Below are 15,216 nucleotides of genomic sequence, written 5' to 3'. Positions count from 1 at the left end.
AGGCCGAAATAGCTTTTCGCTCCTTTGATTTTCTTATAGGAGTGAATTAGCTCTTGGCTTATGATGATATTGTCCATGATGTGCCTACTAGGAACGTAAGCGGCTTGGAAAGGGGATATGATGTCAGTAAGGGTGGGTTTGAGCCTGTTGGCCAGAATTTTGGTAATGATTTTATAGGTGGTATTGAGAAAGCTTATAGGTCTATAGTCAGCGGAGTTTGGGGAGTTTTAGTTTTGGGGATTAGGCAGATGTGAGTATGATTAGACATCGTAGGGAGAGTGGCTTCTCTGAAGAAGAGGGAAACCATATGGATGAGGTCATCTTTGACAGTATCCCAGTTGGCTTAGTAGAAGAGAGGGGGATACACATCCGGGCCAGGAGCTGCTCCAGGTTTCAGAGAGAAAGTGGCCTTACAGATTTCCTCCAACTCAGGAAGGGCAGTTAAAGTTTCATTTTGGGATTGAGAGATCTGCGGGTTGAAACACTCAATGAGATTGTCAGATAAGGTGGAACCAACTGAAGAGAAATATTCTGAAGGTGAATAGCAAACACAGTGGATATCTCTGCTTCATCATTGGTCCACGAGTTTCCATCCGTTTTGATGAAATGGATTTGACTTTTACGATTTCTCGTGGTGGCTTTAGCATGGAAGTATTAAGTGTTTCTATCACCTAAGTTGATGTTGGCTATTCTCGATTTTTCTTTCCACATGCTCTCTTGCTGGAGGAGGAGGGTTTCAATCTGGGTGAAGGTAACTTTGAACCTTTCAACATCTTTAATGGATTGAAGTTGCTGAATGAGGCTCTTAATGTTATTGTCAATATGCCCAAAGACATCTTTAATCCACTTTGAAAATTTAATAGTCAGAGAGTTAAGTTTGGTTTGGATCGGGGTGGGGATGGTAATCCAGTTAGTTTTGATGAATTGCGCACAATTTGGGTGGGACATCCACGTACGAATGAATTTGAAAGGTTTACGGCCAAGGGAGGAGTTTGGCTTGGTAGAGAGAAAAATGGGGTTATGATCAGAACCTAGAGTCGGAAGATGGGTGAGCTTAGAGTGGGGGTAAGTGGTAAGCCAATTGTAATTCACTAAAGCACGATCCAGTCTCTCTTGGATGAGGTTGCCACTAAATTGTTTGTTAGACTAGGTGTAGGGGTAGCCTACAAAGCCAATGTCCTGGAGACCCATTTCATTAATAGTTTGTTTACTTTGGATTATAGAAGTCTGAGAGACCTCTTTGCCTCCTAGTTTTTCAGACTGGTAAAAAATGCAGTTCAAGTCACCTATGACAAGCCAGGGGGTGTGGGAAGTAGGGGCTTGTTGGGCCATGATTTCCCACGGTTTCATTTTATCCTTACTGTATGGGCTTCCATAGAAGCCCGTGATATGGAAGATGCTTTCCTTGACTGTGTGTGTACCTTGCACATGAATCATATTATTGTCAGAGTAGATAACCATTATGTCAAATTGGGGAGACCAGTAGAGAGCAAGCCCACCTGCTTTATTAATAGGGTCTATCACATATTTCTCATAAATATTAGTCAGGTTCAGTAATTTGTCAAGGTTTGTGTTAAGGCATTTGGTTTCAGAAAGGAAAAGAAAGTCAGGGTTATGCTCTTTAATGAGTCTGCTGAGGTGTTTACGATTAGCAAAATTACCACAACCACGGACGTTCCAAGCAAGGACAGAGAGCTCCATGGATGGGATGAAGAGGTTTGTCGCAGAAAGTATAGGGGCAGGCCACCTAAAATCTCAGACCACAGAAGCCGAGGGTTCACTAAGTCTAAAGCCACCACAAGAGGCCCAGAAAAGGCCTAAATGCGGCTAAAACTAACAGAAGTCAAAAGGCAACCAATCCAAGACTACCCTAAAAGCTAGGGTCAAAGATGAAGATTGACTCCACCGGTCAAGATACCAATAAGTCTGACACCACCTCAAGAGGCCCAGGAGAAGGCCCCCAACTACTAAGACTAGTAAATGAGTCTAAGGGCACAACCAATGATTTGAAAGGCAAAAAAAGAAAAAGATATAAGAAATAGAAGAGAGAAAGAGGAAGAAGACTAACAGGATAAACTAAAGGATAAAGAAATATGCTTAAGACAGGAACTAGAAGGAAAGAAAATAAACTGAACAAAAACCAACTAAATAGTCTGAATATTATCTCAATATAGCTACTACAAACAGGATGATTGAAAACTGAGGTGTCTAGTACCACCCAGTTCAACCTATCACAACTTAAGAAATCAAAAGGTCCAGCTATGGACAATAGCTAACAGAGATACAAATCAGATAAACCACAAAAAACTGGTACCAAAGAAACCCCAAGATACCAAGTCACTGAACTGGACTAGCTAAAGACAGACTGAGAACACCAAAAAAACAGGGAACTAGAACATAGGGACTACTAACTAGATAACATAATCATTAAAACTAGACAGAAAGGAGAACACCAAGAAAGATTACTGAGAGGACGAAACTGAAAGTGCAACTTCATCCCCATCCCTTGCATTGGATAAAACATTGAGTCTGTGAGTCAGGAGCAATGATTTTTGTGAGAGACGACGAGCTTCCACATTCTCTAGCATTGTAACATCCTCCATAGAGCCATCCAGAGAGTGATTGGAGTTGGCAGCAGAAGAGGGTCTAGAATTCTCCCTCACTCTCTTTCCAGAGGCTTGAAACAGTTGATGAGGAGGGATGACTCCATGGATAGGAGAGGGTGGTGGGGCAAGGAGTTGAGGAGGTTCCGCCACCACAGAGATCGAATCTACCATAATAGCTTCCATGGGTTCAGGGTTGGAATCAGACTCTTCATCAGAAGAGTTAGCAGAGATAGGACATCTATTGAGAGGGTGTTCAACAATGCGACAAAGTTTACAGATAGCACCTGGGAATTTCTGATAGCTAATCTTGATGACTTTCTCTCCATCAGAGAAGATAGGGTTGATCACTGCAAGTAAAGTGGACCTGATATCATACATAAAGTGAACACTGACAGTGTTATTATTCACTCTACCAAAACTCCTTGGTTTGATGCTTATTATCTTTCCCATGCAGCTAAAGATGAATTCAAAGTCTTCCCGATTTTGAAGAGCTTGAGGGACCTTGTAGAGAGTACATCGCATGGGTTCGAAAAATAAGTCATCAGTAGAATCAGTAAGTGGGAAGACCACTTCTTTGAGAACCAGAAGCATACCTCTTAAAACCCATGGACGACCAAAATTGAGAGCATCAAGAACGAACTGACTTTTAGGCTTGATGAGGAAACTAGTGTTAACAGGACCAACGGTAGGGTAATAGTCACAATCACGAAAGAACCGTGACTGTGGGAAGAACATCTTTTTAATGAAGGTCAAACCTACATCATAAGGACAAACCCAACGAGCTATGAAACCAGTGTCAATGGGTTGCAGCTCCTGTTTAGAGGAAGGTTTGATAAACTTGAGGGTTAACTTGCCATGGGTAGAAAGAGAATATTGAGAAGCCATAGCTAAACAGAAAAGGTAAGTAATAGAACAGAGAAGGAAGTTGGTGATGAGAGGGAAATAGGAGCTATGGGTTAAATAGAGGAGTGGAAGCTCGAAGAGATCAAAACAAAAGAAAATCATTGCTCAACATGCAAGGGATTAGGGGTTTAGCTACACTCCAGAGCCGTCTACTCGGCTGAAGTGGAAGTGACCGGTGACATACTCGATAGAGAGAGAGAAGAAGAAAATTAAGACAGAAAAAACAAAATTAAAACTAACAACTAAGTAGTAATACCGGCAGAGAAGAAGAGGAAGAGTTGTTTGTTACCTTTACGTGGTGATAATGGCAGAAAAGGTGTCTAGATTTTGACGCGTAGAGCTCGTAGACTGCTACTCGAGTTGATGCTCCCCCAATCCCTAGGGTTCTTGACTTGAAAAGCGAGATTCGCTGCTGTAAGTACTAATTGTTGCTGACTGGTGCAAAATCTTTGTGGGGTAGTAGGTGGAGAGTATTAATTATGCTTTAGTTTGCTAAGATATGAAGAATTTATGGTTGAAGATGGTGAAAACTAGGGTTTTGAATATGGGGATCTAGAGGTGGCCTAATTAATAGTTGATTGTTCGTATATGTAGATGAGATGAAAGGGAGTAGGTGGATGTGATTGCATGTGAGCTTTGGGTGGTGGAGTTGATGATTTAGTGAAGATTTGTTGGAGTTGTTAGGGTTTTTTTTGTTGTTGAACTGGAGTTGTTAGGGTTTGCTGTGGAAAGGAGAAGGGAAGAGACAATCGTCTGCTTACGTCAGCCGGGTCTCTCTCTCCTAAAAAAACAGCCTCGTCAACCTATCTATTTTAGGTGAGTTGTCTCCTACTTTTTTTTTTTGTTGAAAGAGTTGTCTCCTACTTTATATCCCATATTTTTTTAGATAAGTTGGCCCAGAAAGTGTATCTGTGAGTTTTGGGTAAATTTTGATTTATATGTTGTCCCACAAATTATATCACATGACATTTAGGTAAGTTGTTCCATATGATATAGTGGCTATAACCCATGCTCCTAGGGCACACAGTTGTATCTAACACATTAGATAAGGTTAATGGTTTTGGAACAGATAAGTAGGAAGAGTACATACTTCACCTTTGCAAACAATAAACAAAAAAAACAACAAAGACAAGCGGGAAGAAATGAAACTAAGAAGTTACAATAATTCAATAGTTTTGAAATTAAAAAAAAATTAAATAGATTATTGGTGTTGAAATCAACATAAAAATTTCTTATAAGCTTTTAATTCATTTATACGAGGAAACAAATGATTGTACTTTTATCAGAGGACATGTATATTAATTAGTTCTTATTTATTAGTTAGAAGTTTACAATGAGAGAGGAAAACATAGTTATAAAATTAAAAAATCCAAAGTAATTAATGATTTGAAACTAACATAGAAAATATAGCGAACAATAAATGTGTTTTAAAGGATTGAAAAGTTATTTTACTTTTCAAAAGAAAAAGTTGTAGTTACGAGAAATAAAAGATGAGTATATAGAGTAGTGGATGGGCAGAAGATTTTTTTTTTTAGTTCATTAGAATTTTCATTCACATGTAGGAATTCGATCTAGTACATCACATGGTTTTGAGACTTTTGACTCCTTTGAGTACAACATGAGATTTACATAAGTAAATTACAATCCAGAACTTACAAAAGTAAAGTACAACATGAAGGTAAAGAAGTACAACATTACGATAACAAAATAAAAAGACCCTAAAGGTCGCAAATGAAAAGATCCTAAAGATCACAAATGAGAAAATCCTAAAAGTCTTAAACTTTATTATACTAAAATATATGTAGGAACGATGAACCAAGTAGAGGTTGATGATCGAATCAGATGTTGTCATCTAGATTCAGTATATGTTGTCCAATCTTCTTTTTGGTGATATTTCTTTGTTCTTCGTCATTGTTCTCGCCAAATCCGGTTTCATGACGTTGTGAAGATTGTGAATGTCAATTTAGCGGATTATCACTCTATTCTTTTGTTCCAAGAGAGGACCGGGAGCTCCATAACCCAAGAAGGGTCGTCTAGAATAATACGAAGTTCCATTGTTGGTTGGACCGGAAACATTGATTTTCTCTCTTACTTTATCGAACCTGTGACTAAATACTTTGAATCCAAGGATAAGCCCAATCAAAATAACCACCAATATCAAGAAGAAGCAGATCCTACACATCGAACACCCACAACACATTTTCTCCCTTCTTCAATTAGTACTTGTTAAGATTTACTTCTTACGCGATTACTTTGCTTTATAGATTTCTCTCTACCTTTCAATTGTCAGAGATATAGGAAAGAAGATGATTCAGATTGTTTAGAGAAGTGGGTTTCATGAGGGGAAGAGAAGGACTTAAAATTAAAAGTAAACTTTCATTTGTTTTGGGTCTTTTTTGTTCATCTTCTCCGGTGATAATACCCATCGGTCTCTCCCTCTCTCAGAGAGAAAGAGTGATGCAGGGAGATTTTCATCAGATATTCCAAGTATCTTGGATATCTTAAAATCTAGTTATTTTAGTAGCATAATATTTTTGTTAGTAGAGAATTATTATTTTTAGCAGTTTCATATTTTTATGAAACTTTTTAGGTTTTAGATTCTAGTATTTTATTTATTTAGAAGTTGTTATTAGAATTTGATTAGGTTTAGGAAAGTAGTATTTTATTTATTAGAAATTGTTATTTGAGTTTGATTAGGTTAAGGAAACCCTAAGTCAATATAAAGAGGGATCTAGGAGTTGTTTTATTCATTCAAGTTTATCAATAAAGTTCAGCTTTTTAGTATTAAATCTTCTTAGTTTTGGTTCTATAGTCTTTAGACGGAGATCAAAGACTTTTTTCTGGGTTCTATAAGTTTTAGACGGAGTTCTAATTCTTTTCCGGAATTTTCCGCTGCGTCAGTTGGCATCAAGAGCAAGGTTTCTCCTGGCTTAATGGCAGAAGACGAAGCTAGAAACACAAACCTCGACGATGAACGAGGTAACAATGTCATGTGGGCAAAAATTGACGGTTTGAGTCATCAACTAACCCAAGTTATGGAGATGATTAACAACCTGAATGTCAATACAAACCCTAGGCAACCTATTAACAGAGAACGTGTTGAGGGATTCGCCCACAACCAAGCTGTTAATGGAAACGAAGGCAGAGCACAACCACTTCAACAATATGCTGGCAACCAAGAAAATAGAGGTAACTATTATCCTAACCAATTATATACGCGTATATATTATGATGAATACAAAATCAAGGAAGAAATACCACTCTTCAATGGTTATTTGTCGATCGAAGAGTTCCTTGATTGGCTACATGAGGTTGAGCGGCAAGTGAATATGTCATATACTGTTCCTGGTGAACAGATGGTAAACATTATTGCTTGTAGACTGAAAGGAAGTGCCGCTGTTTGGTGGGATCAGTTACAACGTCAAAGAGTGGGGCAAGGAAGGGCTCCAATCCAGAATTGGCCGTCTATGAAAAAAAACCTGAGAGAGAGGTTCTTACCACCAGATTATCAACAACACTTGTTTATGACTTACCAGAACTGTAGACAAGGATTGCGTTCGGTGGGTGAGTACTATGAGGAGTTTTCAAAACTGGCTTAAAGAAACAATATGGAGAACATTATAGAATATGAAGATGTTGTAGCAAATCGATTTTTAAGCGGATTAAAATTTAGTTTTCGAGAAAAGGTGGGGATAGTTACAGTATGGACTATTCAGGAGGCGTACAACTTGGCCTTAAAACTTGAAGCTGAGGAACGGAAATATAGGAAGTTTGGATTTCGAGGGAAGAACAACCTCACTTGACTATTAAAAAGGTAAAAACGACTCCCTTAGAGAATGTTGAACCACCACAAATTGTGAGCATAGAAAATTCAAGTAATATTACTCACAAATCAAAATCTAACATTATTGTGTTCACAAATAAATCTCCTGATATCAATTTACACGGTAAGGAATTTGTTTCTAAAGAAATTATTCAGAAAATTGAGTTAAAGGAAGTGGTTCAACCAATCGAGTCAAAGGAAGTTGTTCAGGAAATTGAGACAACGGACGTTGTTCAAGAAGCTGAAACAAAGGAAGGTGAAAAACTTCGGAAGTCAAACATTAGTCTAATTGAAGTTCCTTCATACGAAGATCCGTTCTCAGAATTTGGCGAATCTAAAATTGTTTCACGTGGATTGATAAGTTGTTTTATTAGAAAGTCTTCATCGAAGTTCGTAATTTTCAATCACTATACTCATGATCTATACAAGTTTATTTTTGGAGTGAAAAGGGAGTTTGAATCACATCACAATTATAGTCCGCAAGTTTTCTGTGACTTAATAAAGTCTCCCGTCCAATCTGATAGCTTGGTGATTCCCATGCACAATTCACGACAAAGTTTTCTCATGGGTGTACCATTCAAGACAACCTTCCAATCAATCAGTAAACTCGGGGCGAGTTTCTTTGAAGTGGAGGAGACTGATGCAGGGAGATTTTCATCAGATATTCCAAGTATCTTGGATATCTTAAAATCTAGTTATTTTTTTTTTTGAAGAAGGAAAATACCATTAAAACCAAGCGTCTATTATATAACAACTAGAAATCCGAAAAAAAAGACACAACATCATTCCAAAGTTTCTTACACCCGTGAGCTCGCCCCCATTTGGCTAACGCATCTGCATAATTATTACTATTCCTAGACACATGAGAGAATATAATTCCTGAAAAGTTTTCCTTGATGTCTTTGATCTGCCGGATGATACTTTGAGATTGCCATTGAATACATCCTTCCTCGCCATTGAGAGCTTGGATTATTGCTTTATTATCACTTTCTAAATGCACATAAGATAGTTGCATTTGCCTCGCGCTAAGTAGACCATATAATACCGCTAAACTTTCACATTCTTCAGCATTTTGCCCTCGTACACTATCTGCTACCGCTAGTATAAAGTTGGCTTCTGCATCTCGCATAATGTAACCGATTCCTGCCTGTTCATGTAAGTTAACAAAAGAGGCATCTACATTGATTTTAATATAAGGTGTCGATGGAGGTCTCCATGTTTGTATAACCGTTTGTTTTTTACCCTTCGTGGTAGTGCAACTCTCAGTTCTGAGAGGGGTAGTAGTGGTTTTGTTTATCCTTTCTATCATTTGCATTGGATTCTGTTTAATCGTCAAAAAGCAGTTTTCACATCTGGCTTTCCATAGAAACCAAAGAATTTTAGCATACAAATTAATAGTTTCTTCGTCAAGGGATTTCCATTGGTGTATCCATTGAATAGTGGTACTAATGTGATAAGTTTTAACTTGGTAATGAAACCAAGTTGCTTTCGCAAACGGGCAATGCAACATAACATGATCTATGGTTTCCTCCTCATTACAGTTCACACAGGAGTAATTATTACCGATGAATTTGCCGATCCTTGATTTTACTGGTAAGCTATTCGTACAGCACTTCCATAGGAATAGTTTGATCCTAGGAATAGTATTCATATTCCATATGAAAAACCAGTCCATCTGGTCCTGCGTATTATAGATAGTATTGGTGCGTAAAAAATTGTACATGGATTTAAGAGAGAAGTTACCTGATTTAGTCAATGTCCAGATTGCTTTGTCTTCATCATTAGGATTAAGGTTGATGCTAAGTATCGCCCTGCAAATCTCATTAGTAAAGTACTTATTTATTTCATTTAAATTCCACGTACCGTTCGTGATAAGTTGAGAAACCCGATCATAGTTACAACCTCTATCATTAAGAATAGGTGGAGGATGGTTAGGTATCCAGTAGTCAGTCCAAATATTGATAAGTTCTCCTTTGTTAATATTCCAAAAAATCAGACTCTCACTTTGATCATAGTATTTCGATATAGATTTCCACGGCCACGAATAATGATTCTTGGGGGGCTTAGGTTTCTGGGATTTATGAAAATACTTCCCTTTCAGCACTTGGACCCAAATAGCCTTCGGGTTGCTGATAATACGCCAGTTCAGTTTGTGAAGGAAAGCTTGATTGTCGAGTTGAGGAAGACGAAGCCCGAGACCACCATATTTGCGAGGTTTGCAAATAGAATTCCAGTTGATAGTATGGAAAGTTTTGGGTTTTCCCCACCAGAAAGTCCGTTGAATAGACTCAATGCTGTTGCTTATGCCTTTAGGAAGCGCAAAGCACTGCATTTGGTATCGAGGAACAGCCGCTGCGATGGTTGATATAACTACCGAGCGGCCAGCTTGCGAGAGGAGATGAGTTTGCCATTTGGCGTTTATTCTTGATTTGGGTGACAAGAGAGTTGAAAGCTTGTTTCTTATTGCGATCAATGAAAAGTTTAGTACCTAGGTATTTATCCCCAGATGAAGATTGGTGAACCTTAAGTTCTCTAATAATCATCCGTTTGAACTTAGGATGCGAATTTTTCGAGAAAAAGATATTCGACTTAGCGTAGTTAATCATCTGACCGGAAGCGTCACTAAATTCCTTAAGAATTTGCTTAAGATTGAAAATATTCTCAAGAGAGTTTTGGCCGAAAATGATGCAGTCATCCGCAAAAAGGAGATGTTTGAACGAGAAGTTCGCATTGGGGATGGGAAAGCCAATGAAAGAGGAAGCATTATGATTTTTCTCTAGAAGCCGACTAAGACCTTCCATGGCTATGGCAAACAGAAAAGGAGAGAGCGGATCCCCTTGCCTAATACCCCTGCTCACATTGAAAGTGCTGCCCGGACGCCCATTGATGAGCACCGCCATCGAACTCGTAGAAAGACAAGTGTTAATGAGATTGGTCCATCTGCTAGAAAAACCCATCAATTTCATAACACTCTCCAGATAACTCCATTCAATTCTGTCAAAAGCTTTAGACATGTCTAACTTTAGCCCAAAGTAGCTTTTGGAACCCTTAACTTTCTTGAATGAATGGATAATCTCTTGACTGATAATAATATTATCAGTGATTTGTCTGCCAGGGACATAAGCTCCTTGAAAAGGGGATATGATATCAGTTAGAATGGGTTTCAGTCTGTTAGCCAGGATTTTGGTAATGATCTTATACGTGGTGTTTAGCAGGCTAATAGGACGGTAGTCGGCCGGCGATTGCGGAGTTTTAGTTTTAGGCAGAAGGCATATGTGAGTGTGATTCGACATCTCAGGAAGAGTAGAGTGCTGAAAGAAAGAGTTGGTCATGAGATGAATGTCATCCTTAACTGTTTCCCAATTAGATTGGTAGAAATAAGGAGGGAAACCATCTGGCCCTGGTGCCGCCCCAGGCTTAAGAGAGAAAATTGCCTTCCGAATCTCATCGGAATGCGGAATCGCTGTAAGAGACTCATTTTGCTCATCCGAGATCTGAGGTTCGAAGCAACTAGTAATAGTCGAGGAGATAGTAGAACCCACTGTGGTGGAAATCTGCTGAATATGTCTCGAAAAGAGCGTCGCAATTTCCGCTTCATCATTCACCCACGTATTATCCTCCTTCTTAATGGCCAGAATCTTATTCTTACGAAGTCTAGTGGTGGCCTTGGCATGGAAATACTGAGTATTTCTATCACCCAAGTTGATATTAGCAATTCGAGATTTTTCCTTCCAAAGACTCTCTTGCTGAAGAAGAAGATGCTCGATCTGGGAGTAAGTAGTTTTGAACGCTTCAGCATTATTAATCCTCTGAAGATTCTGAGTGAGCTGCTTAATAGTCATCTCCAGATTACCGAATACTTCTTTGTTCCACTTAGAGAGCTTAATGGCCAGGGAATTAAGCTTGAGTTGAATCTGATGGGGAGGTTTAAGCCAATTGGTATTGATAAAGCTAGCGCAATTTGGGTGAGACATCCAAGTGCGAATGAATTTGAAGGGTTTACGACCTAGAGCCGATTGATTCTTGGTCGCAAGAAGAATAGGTTTATGATCAGATCCCAGAGTATCTAAATGATGGAGTCTAGAATGCGGGTAACAGCTGATCCAATTATAATTTGCCACTGCTCTATCCAGCCGCTCTTCAATCAGATTCCCTGCAAATTGCCTATTGGTCCAAGTATACGGAATCCCAACATAACCTAAATCATGAAGGCCCAGATTGTTAATCATATTCTTATGCAGTTGAATCGTAGGAAGATGAGCCGGTTGCCCACCCAGCTTCTCCGAGGGATCAAGGATGCAGTTAAGGTCTCCTATAACTACCCACGGGCTATTACCACTAGGGGCCAGACTAGTAAGCTTTTCCCAGGGTTTCATTTTATTGCTTTTATATGGGCACCCATAGAAGCCCGTGAGAAAAATCTTACTACCCAAAACCACCTGTGTAATTTTGACATGGATCATATTAATATCAGCATGAATAATATCCACGTCGAAATTGGAATTCCAGAAAAGGGCAAGACCACCAGCTTTATTCACCGGGTCAATCACATGCTTATAGTATATGTTATTGGTATTCACCATTTTGTCTATGTTGACGTTCATGCATTTAGTCTCAGAAAGGAAAATGATGTCCGGGTTGTGATCTTTTATAAGACTAAGAAGATGTTTACGATTAGCAAAATTATTGCAACCACGAAGGTTCCAGGCCAACACTTTTAAATCCATAATGCACTAACCCTCCAAACGCCAAGCAAAAACCTCGGCTCTACAGGCACTCCCAAGACCCTGCTAACTCAAAATCTGGAGGGCGCCTAAAAGGATGATACACTAAGACTACCTCTCTAAGCACTCCCCGCGCCTGCTCTCAGGGACCAGACTCTGAGAGCACTCCAACAGAATGCCCTCAAAAGTCCACTACCAAAGCACTACCGAACTCAAAACTGAAAGCACCTAGAAAAGGTCTACAGAACTCTTAAAATCTGTCGATACTCCCTACCCCACGCCAAAAAGCACCTACTAACGAACTAGACCACCCACACTCTCAACGCTCTCAACCCTAAACACTAAAGAAAGCGATAGAACAAAGAGCTACCCTCTGCCGGCACTCCCTAATCACCGCTGAGCTCTCAAAGTCTGCAGGCACTCCCTACCCCAAGACTAAAGGCACCTACCACCGAACTAGTCCAACAACAAACTCAAAGCTCTCAACCCTATGCCGGCACTCCCTAACCTCAACAGAATTATAAGCTGCAACCTAAAAAAACTCTGAAGGCACTCCCTCCCCAAAAAAGCACCCAAACTAACCCTCAAGCAGCTTCCACCAGCTACTCGGAAACTACTGATAACTGCCAGAAGAAAACTAATAAAACCCACCACAAAGGAAGATACAAACACTAAGATGCATCACCAACATACACCAACACGAATCAACACCAACAAACTAATGAAACCAAGACTAAAACAAGCCCTGAGAACTTCTTTTTTTTTTTTTGATGAAGAAGCCCTGAGAACTTAGCTAGCAATATAGATAAAATGAAAGGCACAAAACCACAAAAAGATCTAAACGAAAAGAGCAATGGAGACTAAAAGAGATTAAAACTAGACTAAACCCCTAGACTCGTAAAGAAAAGAAAAAAAAACAGGAATAATACAAAATTAACCACAATACGAAAAAACTTACATAACACGAAGATTAATGCTCAACTAAGACATATTTTTATATTTTTGAAATGGAACTAAACAAACTAATACCCTAGTAAACTAATTTTTAGATGAGCAGCACTTATTTACATGAAAAAAAAATTAATCACACGACTAGAACACAAGGATAACGTACTAATAAAGCAATAAACCAAAGATCGGACAAAGAATAGATTCACATAACTGCTAAGAAAATATGATAATCACTAAGAAAGATAAACCATACACTAACACAGATATCTCTATACCTAAGCAACTATCTTATACTAGTTGCAAATAAAGTAAGCTTCAAAAACTAATACTCCTGACCTCTGTGCTAGGGTTAAACCAAGAAGAACAGAGCTAAGTATAACTTCAATCAAGCTAGAACACTAGAGCAAAGCAAAGAAAATAGGCATAAACTTAAGTAATTAAGCTAAGGACAGGAAGGGACTTCCCTGTTTGGCTGCCTTTGCTGGTTGTGATTTTGCTGTTGCTTGTTCGTGTGGTGTATGCTTGGAAGATGGCTGTTGGTGATTTGTTTGGTTTTGGTGTGGGACAAGTTAGTAGTAGGTTAAATTGATTAGGGCTTATTAATTGATTGTTGTTTGTGGTGAGTTTTTTTATGATTGCATGTACTCTTATGTTACTTTGTATTTGTAATTTGGATGGTGAGATGAGTTTCTAGGGTTTGGTTAGGGGAAAAAGGAGAAGAAGAAACGAAGGGTGGCTGACGTCAGCCTGGTGTTTCTCTCTCCTCAAAAACGCCCCATTACCCAAAATACTTGCTTTGCAGATTTTTGGCTTTCATCTAGTTATTTTAGTAGCATAATATTTTTGTTAGTAGAAAATTATTATTTTTAGCAGTTTTATATTTTTATGCAACTTTTTAGGTTTTAGATTCTAGTATTTTATTTATTTAGAAGTTGTTATTAGAATTTGATTAGGTTTAGGAAAGTAGTATTTTATTTATTAGAAATTGTTATTTGAGTTTGATTAGGTTAAGGAAACCCTAAGTCAATATAAAGGGGGATCTAGGAGTTGTTTTATTCATTCAAGTTTATCAATAAAGTTCAGCTTTTTAGTATTAAATCTTCTTAGTTTTGGTTCTATAGTCTTTAGACGGAGATCAAAGACTTTTTTCTGGGTTCTATAAGTTTTAGACGGAGTTTTAATTCTTTTCCGGAATTTTCCGCTGCGTCAAAGAGGAACTTCTAATTTAAACCTAAGACATAATATAACTTAAAAGGACATCTTCCCATTCAAAATTGACGGAGATTCCGACGAAGGAAGGGCTCCTTCACCAGAAAGACTATCAAATACTTGGCTTTGTCTGTCTCTCTAGAAAACGGTTCTTGGAAGTTTAGCCCTCTGAAAGTTTTAACCCCGTAGTGAGAAATATTTATATCTTTGATTGTGCACTGATTGTCTTTCAAATATCAAAACAAATATTTTTTCTAAAAACAATTTTTATATTAGTAAATTAAAACTAGTAATTCAAGTTAAAATTGATAAAAGAGAAATTATTAACAAAGTCTATAGAAGAAAAGCAAGAGAAATTTATACAAATTAAATTAAATATGTATCAAAAATTTACCCAAGAAGAAGATATGTTCCTCTATGGGTTTACATAATTCGTAAACTGTAGTTAAAAGATCGTAAGAATATCAACTAATCTTACTCATCTCGAATCAAGTTTTGAAACAAAAACTAGATTTCAAATTGTAAAATTTGAAAAAATAAAATAATAATGAACTCTCAAAAGTGATGATCTTTCAAAACGAGTTAGAATTGACTCAAGTGGTAGAAAAAGATTGAAAACCAAAACCTCAAAAATATTGACTTAGGGACCGAAATCCACTATATAATTTGTATAATAGAATGAAAATAAAACAATAATGAGAGAGAGAAAGAGAGATTTGCTTAATATCAATAATTGTATTTACAGTCAAACATTTTAGTAAACTTAAGGAGAATACGCAATATTAAATTGATAAAGAGCTATGTCGAATTTGCGTTATCTATAATATATCAATAGTTACATAATAATAACATTGGAAAACTAATACTAAATAACTAAGAAAAGTAACATTTGTTTCATTAGTCTGTCTAAATCACAATTTGTTATCTTTACTACTGAAATGCCTACGAGGTATCAATAATCAAAACGGGAAAAAAAATCATCATCAAGTAGATTTGTAGA

General features: G+C 37.8%; 1 protein-coding gene across 1 annotated transcript; it reads right to left on the bottom strand.

The window, feature by feature from the left end:
• Positions 1–8,086: 8,086 nt before the first annotated feature.
• On the bottom strand, positions 8,087–11,915 carry LOC147538724 (uncharacterized). Its single transcript, XM_086642994.1, has 2 exons — positions 9,741–11,915; positions 8,087–8,479 (listed from the first exon to the last, which is right to left on the bottom strand). Exons 1-2 carry the CDS (start codon positions 11,913–11,915, stop codon positions 8,087–8,089), a joined length of 2,568 nt encoding a protein of 855 aa, XP_086499120.1.
• Between the last annotated feature and the right edge of the window lie 3,301 nt (positions 11,916–15,216).

The sequence above is a fragment of the Eschscholzia californica genome, unplaced genomic scaffold (assembly GCF_041429995.1).
Source record: "Eschscholzia californica isolate CP2 unplaced genomic scaffold, dmEscCali1.0.p SCAF_5, whole genome shotgun sequence".
NCBI classification, from domain to species: Eukaryota; Viridiplantae; Streptophyta; class Magnoliopsida; order Ranunculales; family Papaveraceae; genus Eschscholzia; species Eschscholzia californica.
Note: the sequence above shows the minus strand (reverse complement) of the source record. Positions and strands in the feature narration are given on the sequence as shown.

Excerpts from the sequence above, each read along its gene's own strand:
- LOC147538724 (XM_086642994.1), bottom strand. The coding sequence starts at position 11,915 with ATGGTGAATACCAATAACATATACTATAAGCATGTGATTGACCCGGTG. Across the intron at positions 8,480-9,740 it reads TCAAGAATAAACGCCAAATG|GCAGGAATCGGTTACATTAT; the intron begins GCAAACTCATCT and ends TTACATGAACAG.